This window comes from Dunckerocampus dactyliophorus, chromosome 5, assembly GCF_027744805.1.
Source record: "Dunckerocampus dactyliophorus isolate RoL2022-P2 chromosome 5, RoL_Ddac_1.1, whole genome shotgun sequence".
Classification (NCBI taxonomy): domain Eukaryota; kingdom Metazoa; phylum Chordata; class Actinopteri; order Syngnathiformes; family Syngnathidae; genus Dunckerocampus; species Dunckerocampus dactyliophorus.
The window spans coordinates 24,317,146-24,336,087 of NC_072823.1; the positions used below are offsets into that span (position 1 = coordinate 24,317,146).

Sequence of the window (18,942 nt, forward strand, 5' to 3'; positions counted from 1 at the left end):
AATGTTGGAATAATACAGAAAATACATTTATAATACAGTTCAATGGACAATTATTGATATACATTCCATGTTATCCTTATTATTATTATTATTTTCATCATGACACACGCTGCACGTCATTTATGTACACAGTAGACTCACTCATGCGTACAGACCCGAGTGTTCCATTTGAGACACACAGCCTAAGACGACACCGCTTTGTCATCGTTTCTCAACTGATCTTTTTTTCTCTTCAAACTACAACGTTTTTCTGATCATCCTTTTGCAGAAAGCTCCTCACTCCTCTCTTCTCCTTTCAGGTACGCCACGGCGCGACTCAACCGCTACTTTGAAAAGAAAGAAGAATATTTTTCGCTTTCTCTCAGCTGAAAAGGCGTTAGGTGATGTATGTAATGTATTTCCACTGAAAGTGGCCTCCACTGTAATTCACTCTGTTGCTAACCCAAACAGCAGCTCCCACTGAGGCACGTAAACATGAACGAAAGGGCGCCACTCATGTCTTACATGTGGGACAACGACAACATCTTCCCCAGCAATTAGATGTGTTTTATGTAGTTGCATGCTTCATTTTGAAATAAACTATTGTAGACCATGTTAGCTGTTAATTAGCACATTCAATGAAACCATTGTTGCTGGATGTTTATGCAATGAAACCTACAAGAGTTTAAACAATTCAAATAGAACTTTGTGCAGGTCACGCTTGTTTAAAGACACGCAGTCTGGCAGAGCGCAGCGGCCTCGTTAGTGTTTTTAATCGTCGCCGTTTGTAGAAATTGAACCACAATAGTTCAGCCCTCGGTGGCCTTTAACGGACGGAGAACCTTCCATGAGCACATTGTTTCCACAGCTGTGCCCACATTGGCCTAAACATCATCACAAATCTCTTAACCCCTTCAAATTCCTGGATTTTTTTTTGTGGCTAAAACGTCTAAACAAGTCGTACCCAAAGCTGCCCTTGAGCCATGTGGAGTCGACGCATGGCTTTAGGCTCTTTTGATAGACAATAAGCTGAATTTTTCAAAATGGCGCCGCCAACTACTGGACTGGCATGCATATTACAAGGCGTTTGTATCGTTTGGAGCTCAGTGTGTCCACTTTGCGTTGCTAAAAACAAAGTTAAAGGTCTAGAAGTTTGCAAAAAGTAGCAGGCATTGTATCTGTGAGGATGGAGGCAGGTCAGCTGACTCAGGCAGATGGGGGAGCGGGTGCTGCAACATTGGCATTCTTTACTTGTTTGACAGCCGTGCATAGTTGCACTCATCAAGGCTACAGCTGTGTCTTTGAACACGACAATGGCGCTACTTTTAAAGTGGCATTTTTCCCGGTGCATATAATATTTAATTAGTAGACTATCGCACTTAAAAGGACCCAAGGACTTTGCATGAAAGAGCAAAGAATTGGCCTTTTGTCCATCGCCATTTTGCAGAAAAAGTGCTGTAGATTTGGTCTCCCGGCGCCACAAATTGCATTAGAGGAGCAGTATAGGTCTTTGTGCAAACCTTTCAACGATTTTTATTTTTTTACATGTAAAACATTCTTTTATTCAGGTATTGCATTTAGATTTGTGTTATTGTTGAAGGCTTGCCAAGGCTGCTGACCCCCGCTGTTGTGCCAACACCTCCTCACAATTGACACGTGTTCATTGGACTAGCTAGCTAATGTACACGCTCGCTGGTGCAGCCTTGCTCGCACGTTCTCAAAAGGAAACATTTTGTCATTATCAGCAAGTCAAGTCCTTTCAGAAAGATCTTTATTTTGTCACATGTACAATGTACCGCAACGTTTGTCTTTATATTTAACCCATCCTCTCACTATGCTCTATGAAGACTGCGAGTTTCACCGACTCACTGGTACCCTACGAAGACTCGAGTATCATTGACTCACTGACGAAGCCTCGTGTTGCAGTCACTCACGGGTGCTCAATGAGGACTGTGAGCTTCACTGACTCATGGGTGCCGGACGAAGATTGCCAGTTTCACTGACTCACTGGTACCCGAGGAAGACTCGAGTTTCACAGACTCACTGATGCTCAACAAAGCCTCGCGTTTCAGTCATTCACGGGTGCTCGACGTACACTTAGAGTTTTACTGACTCATGGGTGCTTGACGAAGACGCATGCTTCACTGACTCACGGGTGCTCAAGGAGGACTGTGTGTTTCACTGACTCATGGGTGCTGGGCGAAGACGAATGCTTCACTGACTCACGGGTGCTCACTGAGGACTGGTACCCGACAAAGACTCGAGTTTCATTGACTCACTGATGCTCAACGAAGCCTCATGTTTCAGCCACTCACGGGTGCTTGACGTAGACGCATGCTTCACTGACTCACAGGTGCTTGACAAAGACTGTGAGTTTCACTCACTCATGGGCGCTGGCCTACGGAGCCCCGGAGGGGACATGGAGAAAAAAAAATATGATGTGTAAAAAAACCAAACATTTACATTCCCTCGCAAAACTTTTGCAAGATAAAGCAAAACAGTTTTGCGAGGGAACGCGAAAGAGACTGTGGTAAAGCTGGAAACTTCGGGGATCAATAACTCCCAAGTGAATGGTTCTAACATAGCAAACCATACCTCTTTCCAACCGTGGCAACACAGACAAACCGCTACAACCCAGTGTAACGGATGCCAGCCTGTGAGGCTGTGCAAGTGCACGTTGGTAAACCTCACTCCCTCTGCCTCAAGAGCTGCGCTGAACACGCGGTCGACAGTCTTTCTGGGCTTTTGGTCAGCGCTCTCGCCTCCCATTACGAAGGTCCTGTGTTCGAGCCCCGGTGCGGGCGGTGCGAAACAGGGCGGGTTACACCAGTTTTTATCAAAACGAGCCGTCTTCTGAGCAGTCTGACTTATATTGATCTCTAGGAGAAGCCGGCAGCGAGACCGGAGCGCAGGGACCGTCTACAAATGTCTTCTTTTTCTTCTGTATTATGGCGGTTTGCACTGCACAGAAGACGGCTCGAAAAAAAAACTCGCTGTTGTGAGGGAACAAAACAGTTTTGCGTTATCTCGCAAAAGTTTGTTCGTTTTTTTTTTTTCTCCATTTGTTTTCTCCATGTTCCCTCCGGGGTTCCATTACTGGCCGATCGATTTTCTTAAAAACAGAATGTTAACTGCATATTGACTGTCAGTAAAGGCTGCAGCTTAAGAAGGCCAAGTGGACTTTATATTTTGCAGGCGTGATTAGATGTGGGACAAGTCAGTGGTTGGTTAAATTGGGGCGGGATCTGGAACTTGTTCCGACAAGCGACTCGAGTACCTGATTCACTTCAGTGAGTAACTCATAAGATAATGAATGCGGTGAGTTGATTGTCTCTGCCAAGCGCAAAAGCTGATGTTGTCAACGCATGGTGAGTTAGCAAGAATTTGAGAAAAAAAAATTGTTATTGAAAAACTCATTAGCAGAGAAATAATGGGCCTCATTCACGAACATCTTAAAAGTCTTCTTAAGAAGTGTACTTAAGAAGGCGCGGGTTGGAAACTGCGCCGCATTCACGACACGTTCTTAAGTAGGGATAATCGTTCGCACCGGTGTTCTTAGGTTGATGAATGCCAACTGCTATGCACGTGCATGTGAGGCCTAATTTGCATAGGTCACCGCCTATTATTTCCTATATAAGGTAAAAAATGTGCCGTGCGCAACGGGCAGCTGGAGGCGGAGATGGCAACGTGCAAGGGCAAGACTGAGAAGCAGCTGGACAACAAACGAAAGAAAAACTTCAATTCTACTGAAATAGAGGTGCTTTTACAAGGAGTGACCGAACACAAGACCACCTTATTTTCAAGTGTATCCACCGGTCATCAGGCCATCCAAAAAGAGTCAGCATGGAGCACCATTGCAGGAAACATAAATGCTGTTTCCACGTAGAAACGCACCACCGCAGAGGTTAAAAAGAAGTGGTTTGACTTAAAATAGACTCAAAAAAAGATTGGACATATTTGCAATGGAGAATTCCTGGATTAATGAGAACCTTCACAAAGAATCAGAATGTTTGCCTCTTATTTCTTATTTCTTAAGCATAAATAAACTAAAACCTAATATTAAATACTACAAAACCTACTGTACCTTTTCTGGTTTGTAGAGCAGCCTTCCACCTGCAGTGTCCAATCACATCCAGCGTCCCTTGAGTATACCGATGGTGCGCTCCACGGAGGAGCGTGTACGTGTGTGCTTTTGGTTGTACATTTGTTCTTGTGGGGTTTGCGGCTTATTCAATGGTGTCATGAGCCAAGGTGCCAGGGCATAGCCTCGATCACCTGTAAAATAACTTAATGACCACATAACATGCAAAAGGTAAGAAATTAACATTTTACGCATCGATTAACCATCTGTCGCATGCTGCGCCATGACTCAGGCGCATCACAACGGAGGAATTTCGGAAAATGTAGGAGTCGTGTGTACCTCCAGGGAAACTTGGCAACAACATTCAGAATCTTCTTGCGAATCTGAGATGATTTGGATATTAATTGAGTGATACCGTTTGCGATTGAGGTAGGGAAATGGATGAATGAATTGGGATTTGAATATATATTTATCCATGGAGTATATTTTAGTTGTTTTGATGAAAAATAATTGTTGGGATATTTTATTTGCACTACATTTTTTGGGATCAGGTTGCAAAATCCATCATGAGGGCGATTGCGCATTGAAAGTGCAAGCTTTGCTTGTGCGTAAGAGTCCTCCTGAGCGTTCGTAGAATTTGTTCTTAGAGCTAAGAACTGTGAGTGAAGAACACGTTTCGTGAATGCCAAAAATCTTCGTAAGAAGGCTTTAAGAACACATTTGTGCGTAAGAACGTTTCATGAATGAGGCCCAATATTCTGTGACAAACTGTAGTTTAAGATTTTTATAGCAATAGCTTCAATAATATCTAGCGAGCAAGATTTTGTAAAAAAAACCAACAACAACAACAACAAAAACAGGTGGAAGGGAGTTCCAAAGCTTGGGGGCAAAGGCAGCGATTTTCAGAAGCTAGTTATAGCTTCAATAATATCTAGGAAACATGATTTAGATCCCCCCCATAATTTTTTCACAAAAAAAATGTATTAAGAAAATAAATATCATTAGCAGAATTTTGCAATAATACCTACGGAGCAAGATTTTGTAAAAAAATACCCCCCCCCCCCAAAAAAAAAAAAAAAAAAAACAATTTTTTTCACAAATAATATTTGGTTAGTAAAATTGTTAAGCAAAATTTCATGAGAAAATTTTGCAAAAATAAAAAATTAAAATCTGTCAAATACGGATTAAAATTAATATAGTTATAGCTTCAATAACATGTAGGAAACAAGATTTAGAACCCCTCCATCATTTTTTTCACAAAAATATTTTTACAAAAAAAATGTGCAGAATTTAGCAATTCCTTCCAAAAAAACATTTTCGCGAATAACTGTAGTTTAAGATTTATATACGTAGTTATAACGTCAATAATAGCTAGGAGGCAAGATTTTGTAAAAAAAAACAAAAACAAAAACGATATTGTTTCACGAAAATATTTGGTAAGCAAGTTTAGCAGGCAGATTAATACGCAAACATTTAGTGGGGTTAAACATACAAATGTTTACTCACTATTTCGGTATGTTTTGCAGGCCGCAGTAGGCTCATTAATGAGGGTTAGTTTATTACCTGGGGCAAGTGTAAAAGTCAGTTAGTGTATGTCGACGTTAGTTGGCAAGATTTTCTTTTATTACACTTTTTTCACCCAAATATTTGGTTAGTAAAACTGTCCTGCAAAAATTGATTAGAATTTTGCACAAAAAAAATCTACGAAAAAACAGATTTAGGTAGTTATAGCTTCAATACAGTAATATCTCGGAATAGGAGGCATTAACACATAATATTATTTCATAATAAGGCCAGGGGTCGTACTTTGACGAACTCCTAGGGACTTTGAGCAAATGAGGAAATCAAAGTCACAGATACTCGTAAAAATTATGGGTGATTAACATGAATGGTTGTTTGTCTATATGTGCCCTGCGATTGGCTGGCGACCAGTCCAGGGTGTACCCCGCCTGTTGCCCGAAGTCAGCTGGGATAGGCTCCAGCATGCCCCCGCTACCCTAAATAGGAGAAGCGGTATAGAAAATGGATGGATGGAAGACATTTTTCACGAAAAGGTCACTTTTTTACGGAATAGACTTTTAGTATGAAATTCTATTAATTGTGCAATATGACGCGCAGTCATAGTGCAGTAGAAGTGCAGTCCGCTCACAGTCAAATTAAAACACATTTTAGTTCTCGCGAAGACAAACACTAACTGGCAAACATGATCAAAATGTACGACTTCTTTTTAGGCGACGAGTCATGTTTCAGACAGGCAAAAAGTGTGTGTGGCACACAAAAAGAGTGACAAAGTGGGCGGTGACACTAAAGTTGATTTGGGAATTCCAATTAGATTTACGATGTGGCTGCGTATGGCGGGAGATGCCGGGATCGACCGCTCGCAATGCCAGGACCGCCGCGTGCATGCCACACCGCCGTCACAATGTGTGGCATTACCTCACATACACACACACACACACACACACACACACACACACAGTGGAACAATAGGCCACATTTACTGTAACGGGCCCTCAAAATCCAAAGGAAAAGCTCCAGTTTGGAAAAAGAAATGTGTGTGTTGGAAATAATTAGCAGCGTGGAAAGAAGGCGCCGTAGCCGATGCAGTCATGGAAGTAGAAGGTCGCGCGGCAGCACCTGTAACTTGTGCAAAGTTGTCAAACACACAACACACATTCATGCAAACACACAAACGCCTGAAAAGCCAATGAAAAGTCTGCACTTGTTGATTTATTTATTGTTTTTTTTTATCTTGATTGTCTTTCTCACCAGTATTATGTGTACTGACACTTTTTAGAGCCACAGTTGGCTAATAAATACAATGAAATGTTAAAACGCACAAAATAGCCATCACAGAAAGTGTGCGTTTGCCAGCAGGAGGCGCTCCTGAGGCTCACCGCATCTTGAAAAGAGCTTGAGGTTAACAGAGGTCACTCCCAAAGATGGCTAAAGACTCTACAACATGGGACCTTGGAAATAAAAACAACAACGTCACATCAGTCAACAACAGAAAAAAAGGAAATCAAAGTAGAATATCTATCCAGTGCTTAGGATGTGTGTTTATGGCGTGAGGCGAGCGGGGGCTCGTGAAGCTCGTCAAATAATAATAAAAAAAAACGACAACAAAAAAACACGGAGGTAACGAGTGTAGAAACTGGAAAGATGTTCAAAATGTCAGAAAAAAAAAGACACAAGAAGAGGAAAGAGGAAAAAACCTGAGTGCTCTAATTGGGGCGCTTTGCTGAGACCATGGCCATGTTCAACACTGCTATTGTTTTCAATAAGCATCATTTTTAATCACTTTTTCTTTCATAAAAACAGCTTTTTGGAAAGGATGAACACTCTCCAAAAGATACAAAAACAAAACTTGCCTTCCTTCTTTGTGCAACAGCTTTCAATGTATTATTAACACGTACTGTGTTTATTCTCCATTCATTATTGTTTGTTGCATCAGTTCTATCATTTCAGTTCACGCCAATCATTCCTCGTTTTCTTTCTTGTGCCTTTTCCACTTATGACTTTCTTCAAGTTTCTGATTGGCCAACAACAGCTGACTAAAAGCGCCAATATTCCTTGAACTCTAAGCGTTTAAATACAAGTATATTGTAATGCCTTTAATGTGAACAGAGATTGTTAGGACACACAAGTAACGAATGAAATGATGATTGCTTGAAAAAAATAGCAGCGTTCACACGGACATCGCCTTCAAATAAAAAGTGAGCACCTCTTTCTCGCCATTGTTTACCTTAATAAATTATGACCTATAATAACTATACATGCCAGGTAGAAAAAAAGTACCTAATTTTTTTAAATAACAGACCCAAACTATGCCACTTTTTCTAAAAAAGACGTTTAAAGGTGAGCTAAGGAGACAAAATAGTTTTTCGTACCTGTTGAAAATACAGTGAAGAGATTCAGACTATTTAGAAACTCTACAGTAGCGTTGTGAATTTAAGAGGCGCTTGTAAGACGCCTTTGAGTGTCCAGCTAAGAAATGGCCTCAAGGGACTGTGGGTCTGGTGGGTCATGAGCGCCGGATTGTGTAAGACTTTTTGCAGCATTAGAAGTTAAGACTACGACATCCCCACTCCATGTGAATGCACGTTTGGCACATTTTGTGTAATAATAATAATAATAGTAATAATAATACACTACTCACAAAAGGCTCCACCCCACAGGATGTTGAATTGGAATTACAAGAACTGGAATTAAACGCATTGCAATTCAGAAAAATTCCTTATAGCCAAATAACAAAGAATTACATGTTTTTTATGGTCACTTTTTGCCTCAACTACTAAAAATACTTTACACACACTAAGATGAAACACAAATTCCCTCCATTTTCAAAACAGTGGAACCTCGGCTAGCGTATGCCCCCGGTTAGCATGTTTTTTGGTTAATGTCGAACATTTACGGCAAAATTTTGCCTCGGTTTGTGTACCCGTTTAGCACACACTAGGGCGCGTTTTGTCGTGTTACTAATACACTGCATGAGTCCAACTGTGTTGTTAATGTCATTTTTTTTTTATCACAAAACGTCCTTGTTAGCAGTCTGTTAGCTTGCTAATACGTGGAAACAGGAACTGTCTATCTAGCGGTTGACTTTGTAGTCCTTTCGTAACGAACACAATTATGCCACAAGCCTCAAAAATGTTGACACAAAACATGTTTTCATAGTTTTACATGCATGAAACAACTGTAAATGCATATAAATGACCAATGAAAGGGTTAAATGGAACATTTAAGGTTACTTTTACCTTGATTGAAGACGGAATTGTTGCCGTAGTCACGATTTGGCAGCAGAATCAACACCACCACCTTCGTGTTTTGTGTTATTTTTTTTTTATTTCAGTAGTGTTTCTCACCTTCTTTATCAAAGTGCTGGCACTTTCTTTGGCTCCATTGTGGTTTATTTTGCCGCCATAATGAAAAGAAAAGCAGAGACTTGAGGTGAGAAACACGACTGAATTCAAGAAACTGCTATGACGGAGGTGGTGGCCGTGTTGATATCAATGCCACGTCGTGTCTTTGTCTCACGTCCTCAGTTAAGGTAAAAGTAACCTAAAATGTTCATTTACTTCTTTCATTCATCATTTATATGTATTTTTAAGTCTTTTCTGCATGTAAAACTATAATTGTAAAACTATAAAAATGTGTTTTGGTTTTCTGGAATGGACTAATTAGACATACATGATTTCTTATGGGAACACTTGATTTGGTTTGAGTCAGACTTCTGGAATGGCTTAATGACACTATCCAAGGCTCCACTGTACTTGGATAAAGTTAAGCATTCGTGGAAATTAAGTATTTTTCCACTATTTTCCATAATTTGAAAGTTATAAGTCATCAAATTATCTGATCTGTTTCACAGAAGATGCTTTCATTCTTAATTGTGGATGAAAAACAGGCTGCTGTAATGAAAACGTAACGTGTACATGAGGTTCATAGTAATAACATTTCTACGCACGTATGGAAAACGGTCACATATGGAATATACGATAAAACCGTGGTTCTCAACTGGCTTGACTGCAGGACCCACGATCACCCTCAACGACCAGAGGTGATCCAAATTGCGGAAACTCAAACTTTTCAAATATTTGACATTTAAAGGTTCCAACAGTTTCACGGCTGCCTAGGCACACACCTCATGGCGGCTTAGCAAGCAACGACGTAAGGTGCAACGTAAGGTGCATTCGCGAACGTCGGGTCATTACATTATTATTATTATTTTTTTTGCCAAGTCAAAAACTCTCAGTTGATAATCACTCCTGTAAAGCATCCGTCCATCATGATTGTGGAATACAGTCCTCCCCCATTTATCACGGTTAACTGGTTACAGACCTGGCTGTGATAAGTGAAAGTAGGATTTAATATGAATTAACTGAATATTTTTGGAGCTAAAGCACAGAAAACCTTTTTATGACTTTTTAAATACAGTTTTTAACATTATTAGAGCTCTGTAGACATGAACTAACACCCCTATAGTCACCTTTACACTCTCATTCTTTGTTTACACCATATTGCTTATGCCCACACTGCAGGGGCATAAGAGACGGCTGCCACTAGCATAAAAAGCTACCGAGCTAACTAGTAGGCCTCCAATTTATTTATTCTAAACTTAAGAAAGTGTTTCAAAGTAAGAAGCCAAAAACGTACCACTTCCACACAGAACGGGAGGAGAAAGTTTTTTTCACTATATCATGTCGGACATGCCATGGCTGACCACATGCAGTGTTAAGGTAATGTAATGTAAGGTAATGTAAGGTAACGTCTCATCACTTTTCAATGACAAAACAGCGATCATTTTTTAATTAATTTTGGAAAACCGCGACAGAGCGAGGGAGCGACGACTGTACGCCAAAATGACCGCTAGGAATTTCATGGAATTTCACTTCTACTGCCTTCAGTCTGAATTTGAATTGCAATTCTACTTCCTGCTTGCATCCTCAATTCAAATCCGTGGAACGGAACTGGAATTTGGGAGACATTCTTACTTGAATGTGTCATTTTGCACAAAAGCCCGATGTGAATTCAAATGTTTCAAGATGGCCAAATGAAGTCCACCTGTAAAGGTTTAGCCTCACGCTCAAATTTCACCCGAAAGCCGAATATGTAACCTTTTGTGAGTAGTGTAAGTAGAAAAAGACTTGTCCTAATGTTGCCTTACAAGGGATTTTGGCTCATCCTGCGTCTCACCTTTTGTACCAAACAAACAAAAACATTCACAAGCTGGCACGTCATACCTGAGCTGGGATATATATAATATATAAAATAAAAACAAAACAACAACAGTAATGTCATGTAAGCAGTTTGTCCAAGAAAACAACATTTGACGCACTGTTTGTTACGGTGGCCGACAGGGGCGAACACGCAGCAGATGATCCAAAACCACACGTAAAACACCGTAAAACAATTGAAAAATGCTGCAATCATTTAAACGCTTCAGGATCAGGAACAAATGCAAAATAAAAATGCTGCAAATGCCAAAAAACACACACAAACCCCAAAACAACTGCATGAGAGAAATGCTGCAATGGGAGTTAGCAGAGCTACCAGGGGCGCCAGACCTGAGGGACGCCCGTCTTTAAAGACGTAAGAAGTCATCTTTTACAGTGTTACAGAGCAAGAGTTGAACAAAGACGTAAATAAAAATGCACCTTTTCATTCCGCCAGCTTTCTTCTGGGCATCCCGCTCGCATCTGTAAGAACACGTCCCTCAGGTCTGGTCTTGCAGCGTTTCTCTCGTTCAGTTCTTTTTGGGCTTTGTGTGTGTTTTGGCATTTGCAGCATTTTTCGTTTGCATTTGTTTTTTACCTTGCAGTGTTGATGTGGTTGCATGTGTTTTATGATGCCCTTTCCGTTTGGTCGTTTGCCCCCTGTGGGCCACCGTAGTTTGTCGAGAAATGAATGTAAGACTGGAAGATTTGATATTCAAACTTCCAAAGTCATTTCAAGTCGTGCCAGTCCAGAGTTTGTACAGGCGGCAGAAAATCAAAGACGAGAAGTAAAAACATGGAGATAATAAAAAGTAGCGGACTCCTTAAATATTGAAGACGAAGCAAGCACGGCGTCATGTGACCAGCTCGTCTCACTGGGACTGTCAAAGGTCATTGTCAGCCATCTGTTCTCTCGTGAAGACTTGTTGTCTCTGTGAGCGCGCTCAATTGGCGCTGATGTCCTCCTGCGTCTCGTGCTCGCTGCTATAGTCCGACTTGGGCTCGTCCTCAAAGTCCTCGTACATGTCATTGTCGTCGTCTCCGTTGGCGCCATTGTTGCCGCCGCCGGGCTCGGCCTTGACGACGCCGTACGCGCTCTGGATGACGGGCACGGCCGGCTCGGGGCTGGCTGAGTTGCTGGAGCAGTCTGAGGTCAGGTGGGGCGAGGGCGTGGCCGTCGTTGCCATGGTCATGGCACCCGGGTAGACACCCATGCCTCCCGCGCTGTTGCCAAGGGGAATGGGAGTCTGAGGCCTGCGGGGGGAAGATGAAATATTAACACACTGTTCATCACAGGAACCATGTTCATGCTCAGCTACTTCCACATTTATCAACCCATTCAAACTATTCTAACGTCAAAATGTTAAACTCATTTGGGATGCGCGGGCTATCTGTCAACACATTGCAAAAAATTCCTGCATTTTCCGTGATTCCACATTTGACGAGAAAAATGAGCACTGAAAAGGAATGGACAGAAGTTCAACATGTCTCACATTTGTCAACCGATTCAAACCATTCCAAGGTGACAAAGTTGAGCTCATTAAGGACATTCGGACTAACAATTGTCCTCATTCAAACCATGCCAACATCCAAATGTGCAGCACAGAGGGAGTCTAATTGTGACATTCCCAAACTCACCAGTTTTCCCAGAATTTCACATTTTCCAAACACAAATTCCCTTTCATCTTAAGAATTGTTACTACTTTCGCATTTCTCAACCGATTCAAACCATTCCAGCATTAAAATGTTCAGCTCATTCGAGGCATGCAGCTATGCATGCATCTATTGAAACATTCCCCAAAATATCCCACATTTTTCATAATTCTACATGTTCCATGACAAAATTCCCACTGAAAATGAATGCACCATTTTTACGAGTTCCACATTTCCTAACTAATTTAAACCATTGTGGGACTAACGGTATTGTATTCCACATCCAAAAAATGTCCACTTTCCTGAAATTCCAAATTTGCCACAACACAAATTCCCTACTTCCACATTTCTCAACTGATTCCAGCATCAAATCATTCAGGTTAACAATTTTACGCATCCCCAAAATTTCTACATTTCCCGTGATCCCACATTTTCCGAACAGCATTTCAGTTCCGCTTCACAAACTGCCTTCTTGATGCTACCCACTAGGCCGCCGTAAGCGCCTGGGCTGCCTTCGAAAGGTGATCTAGTTGCAGGTTCGGGGCACCACCAGTGCAGTGCTTGCTCAGGAATGGTAGCAGGCAGGCGTGAGTGCATCTGCACGCATAGTAAAGTGAAGACTTTTGGAAGATGGCTTGGTGTCAAGAAGGTCGCAAAGAAGCCACTTCTCTCCAGGAAAAAAATCAGGGACAGACTGGTATTCTGCAAAAGGTGCAGGGATTAGACTGCTGAGGACGGGGATGAAGTCATTTTTTCTGATGAAACCCCTTTCTGATTGTTTGGGGCATTGGGGCATCCAGAAAAAAAGCTTGTCCAGAAAAGAAAAGGTGAACGCTACCATCAGTCCTGTGTCATGCTAACATTAAAGCATCCTGTGACCATCCATGTGTGGCGTTGTTTCCCAGCCAAGGAAGTGGGTTCATTCCCAATTTTGCTTAAGGACACAGCCATGGATGAAGCATGGTACCAAAACAACCTCCGGAGGCAGCTTTTCCCAACCATCCAAGACCATCTTAGTGACGAACAATGCCTTTTCCAAAGGCAAAAGTGATAACGAAGTGGCTTGGGGATCAACATAGTAGCATAGTAACATCTGACAAAAACATCTAAAAACACTGAAGCAGCGAACTTTGTGAAAACCATCGCTTGTCTCATTCTCATCACTTTTGGCCACGACTGTAGTAGGCGTAGTATCCGTATTATTAATATCAGTGCCATCGATTGGCTGCTCCTACTAGCATGTATGTGAACTTCACGCTTGAGTACGGAAACTGCCAATGGACATTTTCTCTCTCCGGTGTCGCCCGAGTCAATTATGGCGCTGGGCTGTGACAAGCTGACTCCTACTGGAGGTGAAAAAAACAACAGAGGTCTTGTTGGTGCGGCTCTGATTGAAAGAGCAGGCCTCGTCGTCTTTGCATTAGCTTGACCACACACAGTAAATGTAGCATTCAAACATCTGCTTACATTTCATATTCCACCGCCGCTGTCTGCGGCCGCCATTGTCCTCGTTTCATAAATGACACGCTATTAAACATGGCTGCTGTTGGAAGCCTCTGCTAAACCCATCTAAGACGCTGACGGCTGTAAACACACACTGCCGCCTGGATTGGATTAGCACAATGCCACTGTTTCTCCTTTTGCAGCACATGTTTCTCTCTAGCGGGGAAAAGCAGTGCAGGGAATTCAGAGAAGCGACGACAAAGAGGCACATTCCCTTCAACAAAGTTGGAATTTGTCTTTTCCAATAGCTTGTAATGAGCCAGAAAAAAGACAATTACACACACAAATTGTATATACTGTTAAGTATAATACAAAATCAAAATAGAATAATGGAGAGAAATACTGTGTATTGTGGGAAATTAAATTGTGTAGTAGGGGCATGTAAGGTAATATCATGTAATGTTGTGATCGGCGTTAAAAGGCATTTATCGGCATAAACCGGTCACAGGCTTTTCCACGGAAATCGCATCCCTATGAGATGTAGGGAGGGATGAATGCAAGTCATAAATCAATACAGTATCTGTTAGCAGTAAGCCATAAGCGTCTCTTTGCTAGCAGTAGCCACTCACCCAACAAAGAACTGCCTCATCTCCTGGCGTCGCGAGCGCATCATTTGCTTGTATTCGCCGATGCGCAGCTTCTTGCCATCGATGATGCAGGTCCTCTTGGGCCGCGGCTTGTACTTGTAGTTGGGGTACTTCTCCAAGTGGATCTTGCTGAGGCGGGCCTGCTCCTCGTAGTACGGCTGCTTCTCCTGGTTGGTCATGGCTTTCCAGCGAGAACCTTATAAGGCACAGCCAGATTGTAGAGAAACATGTACAGGAATGATACTTGTAGCGTTGGAAAGGCCCCGCATTTTTCCACAAGTCGTTTGGCTGAGCTTTTAGCTTTCTTCTGGTTACGTGGATGTACAGCATGTGGATGTTAATACTGTATATGTGGTTTAGCAATGAGAACCATGCTGGCCCCTGTACCAGGTTAAAGATCCTCAATATTTGAAACAAAGAGTGCAACTACTTGAATTGGACAGTCCGGAACCAGAGGGCGGACGTTTAATCACAAGACTCGCTGCTGTTTATCAACGTTCATCACAAAGAGACCTCACACTTTAGTGGAGGCGGAAACAGAGAAGCCAAAGTGCAGCTGTGTTATAACGTCACACATGAATTGTACACATGAACCCCAGTACAAACACCATGTACTGTACTGTACTTCTAAACAGGCCCGCCAGCCCTCCATCCATCAGCTTGCTAGCAAGAGTTAACGACACTAAAGATGCAATTACAGGAGCTTTCTTTTTGACCTTGTTGCCAAATGTTCCTAATTGTATTCAGCTTAATTACCAAAGTCAGGTATGTGCAGTAATTAGTCATTTGTTTACACTTCCCAAAGGTCTCTTTATGCTCTTAGGAGGGATTCCAGAGGGAGGGGGCTCTCACTCCAGAAGCAGTTCGAGATTTAGCAAAAGATGTGCCTTATTAAGAACACTTTAAATGTCCTAAAATGTGCCCTAAACAGCTTTATGCTTGACCTGAACTCATCAAACCCTCAAGTAACGTATAGGAAACATTTTGGAGGGGTTGTCACGTCACTGTCCCTGCATATGGCTTCCCCAAAAACGGCAATGTGTTACGCAAGCTAATTTCCAAAGGCTTATTTTTTGCCATTGAAGTTCATTTTAAATCCATTTAACAATTTCAGTGCTCTGATAGGGTGTCAAATGTTACAATTCAACTGTTCGTAATATATTTATGCAGTGAATTAATATAAAACAAGCTAGGAAAAAATGGCTATCGGGCTTTTAGCCTTATAATTGCTGTGGAAAGTCACAATACCAAAAATGCTAATAAGCCACTCAATAAATGTCACTATTTCAATAATTTTGAATGAATATGTGTTTTTTTCCGTTTAAGTGGAAATACATTTGTGGTACTAACAAATTACAACACATAAAAATACATGCACCATGGAGAATGTAACATCTAAGTATTTTAGTAAAAAACAGCAATGTCTTCGTCGTGTTCCCCTTGGTCTGTGCTTTATATCAATTTACATTAAACTAGGACGGGCGTATTTGGATGATCAAAAGCCAGGACACGCCGACCAGCAATGAGATACTCAAATGATACTCTAAGTTGAATTAAAGATGCTTTATAATTTCAATACATTTAAAGTATGTCTCCTCTGTATGGACAGAAAATGGGTAAAATATTAACAATGAATTATTCAATATTTAATCATAATTTACTTCATTTAATTTGTTAATTTAATAATAAAATATGAATGTCTACAACCAATGACACAAATTCACATAAGCTTCTCAGAGGTTACTAAACGTGTTTTGGTATGCCTAAAAGAAAGTCTCTTTCATAAGTTGCAAAAATATATAAAGTCTCTGGAATTAAATAATGATGGAGATAATGTCTCTTCTGTAATAGAAAATTCCACCTGTAAGAAAATAATAGCTCTCTTTTCAAGTCATAATGGAAAAATAACTAAAAAATATGGAATTATATTAGCTAATACTGTATAATGGCCCAATGGAAACCAGGACATTTTAATTACTTTCTAAAAAAACAAAAAAAACAGGACGTTACTGTAAACACCAATGGCTCTGGCTACATGTACTCCACAGTTTGTAGTCATACTGCTGCTTTTGCAGTCACTGTGACACTGATGAGCACAGAGGCTGGCCCAGTAGATATCGTCACCTTACTGTGTGCCCTTATGTCATCTACGCTTTCAAGTCAGTGGTCTGATTGGCCCGGACAAGCCATGCAGTCACGGTGAAGTCACGAAAGTGGACAAAACGGAAAGGAATCAACCATTTCACGCTAATGTTCATCAAAGTGGTGACAAGTTCGGACTTAGCTGGGAAACATTCTCACACTCGTGAAACTAAAGTGAAACTAAGGACATCCAATAGAAGAGGTAGACAGTGGGGAAAATAAATAGTTGATGGCCTGGTATGATGGTACTGTACGTGCTATTTGAATCACTGATAACATGAAGTCCTCACCTAGAATCTTGCTGATGTTGGAGTTGTGCATGTCAGGGAAGGTCTGCAGGATTTTCCTCCGCTCGTCTTTGGCCCACACCATGAAGGCGTTCATGGGCCTCTTGATGTGCGGCTCGCTGTTGTTCCTGCCTCGCGCCTCCCGGAACACTCGCGCCTCCGTGATGTTGCTTCCTGCGGGAACACCAAGGGGCTTCAGTCATTCAGTCTAACTTATTGTTATTACAGGACCAACGCACAAGCATCATATACTGTATAAACATGCAACAACATCAATCCAAGTGGTCGAGGCAGACGTCCGTCTCACGCCGACTCTTGCTTGTGTTTGAGGTTTCTTCGTCTTTCCTTCATTCAAGTCCCTAACTTGAACTAGCGCTGTTTAATAGTAATAAAAAAATGAAATAAAAACGAATGGTATGGAAATGATGGTCAGCCACAGAATGAGGTGATTCTTTTCTGTCTTGATTTGAAGAAACTTTGTGTTCTTTAAGCTGAGAATGTAACTTTGCTGGATGAATGAAAACAAAATGCTGCAGAGGCTCAAATGTTGACATTGAAATGTTCTGTTTGTCCATGGAGGCTCTCCTTCCTCAGCTTGACAATAAATATTTGTACTTGCTGAATACCTCCATCGATGTGCAGCAAACTCTTCGATCCTTGGATTGAAGTTAGTCTCTGTTTACTCCCTGTAGTGTTCTAGTACATCTGCATCTACATTAGCAACGTCGCCCTAAGTGTGATTTAGCAGAAGAAGAAGTTGAGTGGTCACTCACCATCCAGATCCTCTGGTCTGGTGAGGTCAATGACTCGATGGACCATTTTCCCAGCATCCTCACCCAGCTTGCCGAGGTGGTGACTCAACGTTTCGTAATGCAGACGCTCCTGCAACACCATGAAAAGAGTCAGTAATTGTTTTTAACTGCTGTTATTCTGCACCAAAATTCTGCACATTCCTCAACCGATCAAACCATTCCAACATGAAAATGTTCCACTCATTCAGGACACGACGGCTGATTTATTGACACAATCCCACAATTTGCCACATATTCCGTAATTCCACATTTTCCACAACAAAATTCTCATTGACAATGAATGGACAATTTTTACAGTTTCCAAATGTCTGACATATTTCAACCGATTCAAACCATTCCATCATGAAAACATTCAGCTCATTGAGGATAATCAAACTAACAATTTACCACATTCATCAATTCTCACTTTCCTGAAATTCCACATTTTTTTCATATAAATTCCCTGTCATCTTGAGAATTCTTACGACTTCCACATTCCTCAAGTCATTGAAACCATTCAAACATCAAAATGTTGAGCTCATTCAGGACATGGTGGCTGACACAACCCCACATCCCACATACTGTATTCCGTAATTCTACATGTTCAAATTCTCCTTGAAAATGATTAAGTTCTATATGTTTCATATTTTTCAACTGCTTCAAACCATTCTAATATGAAAACATTCCGCTCATTCAAGGACATTCACACTAACAATCATCCGCAAGATTGTCATTTCTCCTGAAATTCCACACTTTTCATAACACAAATTCCGTTTGATTTTTCCTTTGACTCAACCTCCACATTTCTACACTGATTCACACCATTCCAACATCCAAACCTTCAGCTCGTTCAAGACATCCAGGTCTGGTTTTTATATTGTGCAGTAGCAAACAATAGCTAATTCTGGTGTCCCTGCTTACAAGAGTTGCAAATTAGGCTAATCAAATGGTTTGCTGCTTATCAGAAAGCGAGTATGGGTGGCTTAAAGAAGGGGGGAAAAATACACTTAATGTATTTTAAAAAAAAAAAAAAGAAAGAAAAAGCGGAGAGAATATGCTGGAAACCCATGTGAAGAGCTCAACCCTACCAGAGAACATACAGTCAAAATAAAAACTGCACTGTTCTGCGGCAGTTTAAGGATCAAGTCCAGCCAGCTCATAAATCCCAGGCGCCCAGTGATTTGTGAGTAAGCCTATTGATTT

The 18,942-nt window shown here is 41.3% G+C and overlaps 2 protein-coding genes across 5 annotated transcripts in view; one reads left to right on the forward strand and one right to left on the reverse strand.

The window, feature by feature from the left end:
- LOC129181064 (ethanolamine kinase 2-like) overlaps window positions 1-17,792 on the forward strand; it is a 46,273-nt gene extending 28,481 nt beyond the window's left edge. The window contains exons 8-9 of one of the 3 annotated variants that reach the window (XM_054775724.1): window positions 300-380; window positions 451-17,792. In XM_054775724.1, the coding sequence (XP_054631699.1) occupies window positions 300-369 (70 nt within the window). In that variant the 3' untranslated portion in view covers window positions 370-380; window positions 451-17,792. Of the gene's footprint in view, window positions 1-299 lie in introns of all 3 variants that reach the window. The other 2 variants (XM_054775725.1, XM_054775723.1) reach the window with 2 other exon arrangements.
- LOC129181063 (transcription factor SOX-6-like) overlaps window positions 6,786-18,942 on the reverse strand; it is a 126,127-nt gene continuing 113,970 nt past the window's right edge. For both annotated transcript variants that reach the window (XM_054775722.1, XM_054775721.1), the window contains exons 12-15: window positions 17,722-17,830; window positions 16,952-17,122; window positions 14,502-14,715; window positions 6,786-12,030 (exon numbers count right to left, since the gene is read on the reverse strand). In XM_054775722.1, coding sequence (XP_054631697.1) covers window positions 11,721-12,030; window positions 14,502-14,715; window positions 16,952-17,122; window positions 17,722-17,830 — 804 coding nt within the window. In that variant the 3' untranslated portion in view covers window positions 6,786-11,720. The remainder of the gene's footprint in view (window positions 12,031-14,501; window positions 14,716-16,951; window positions 17,123-17,721; window positions 17,831-18,942) is intronic.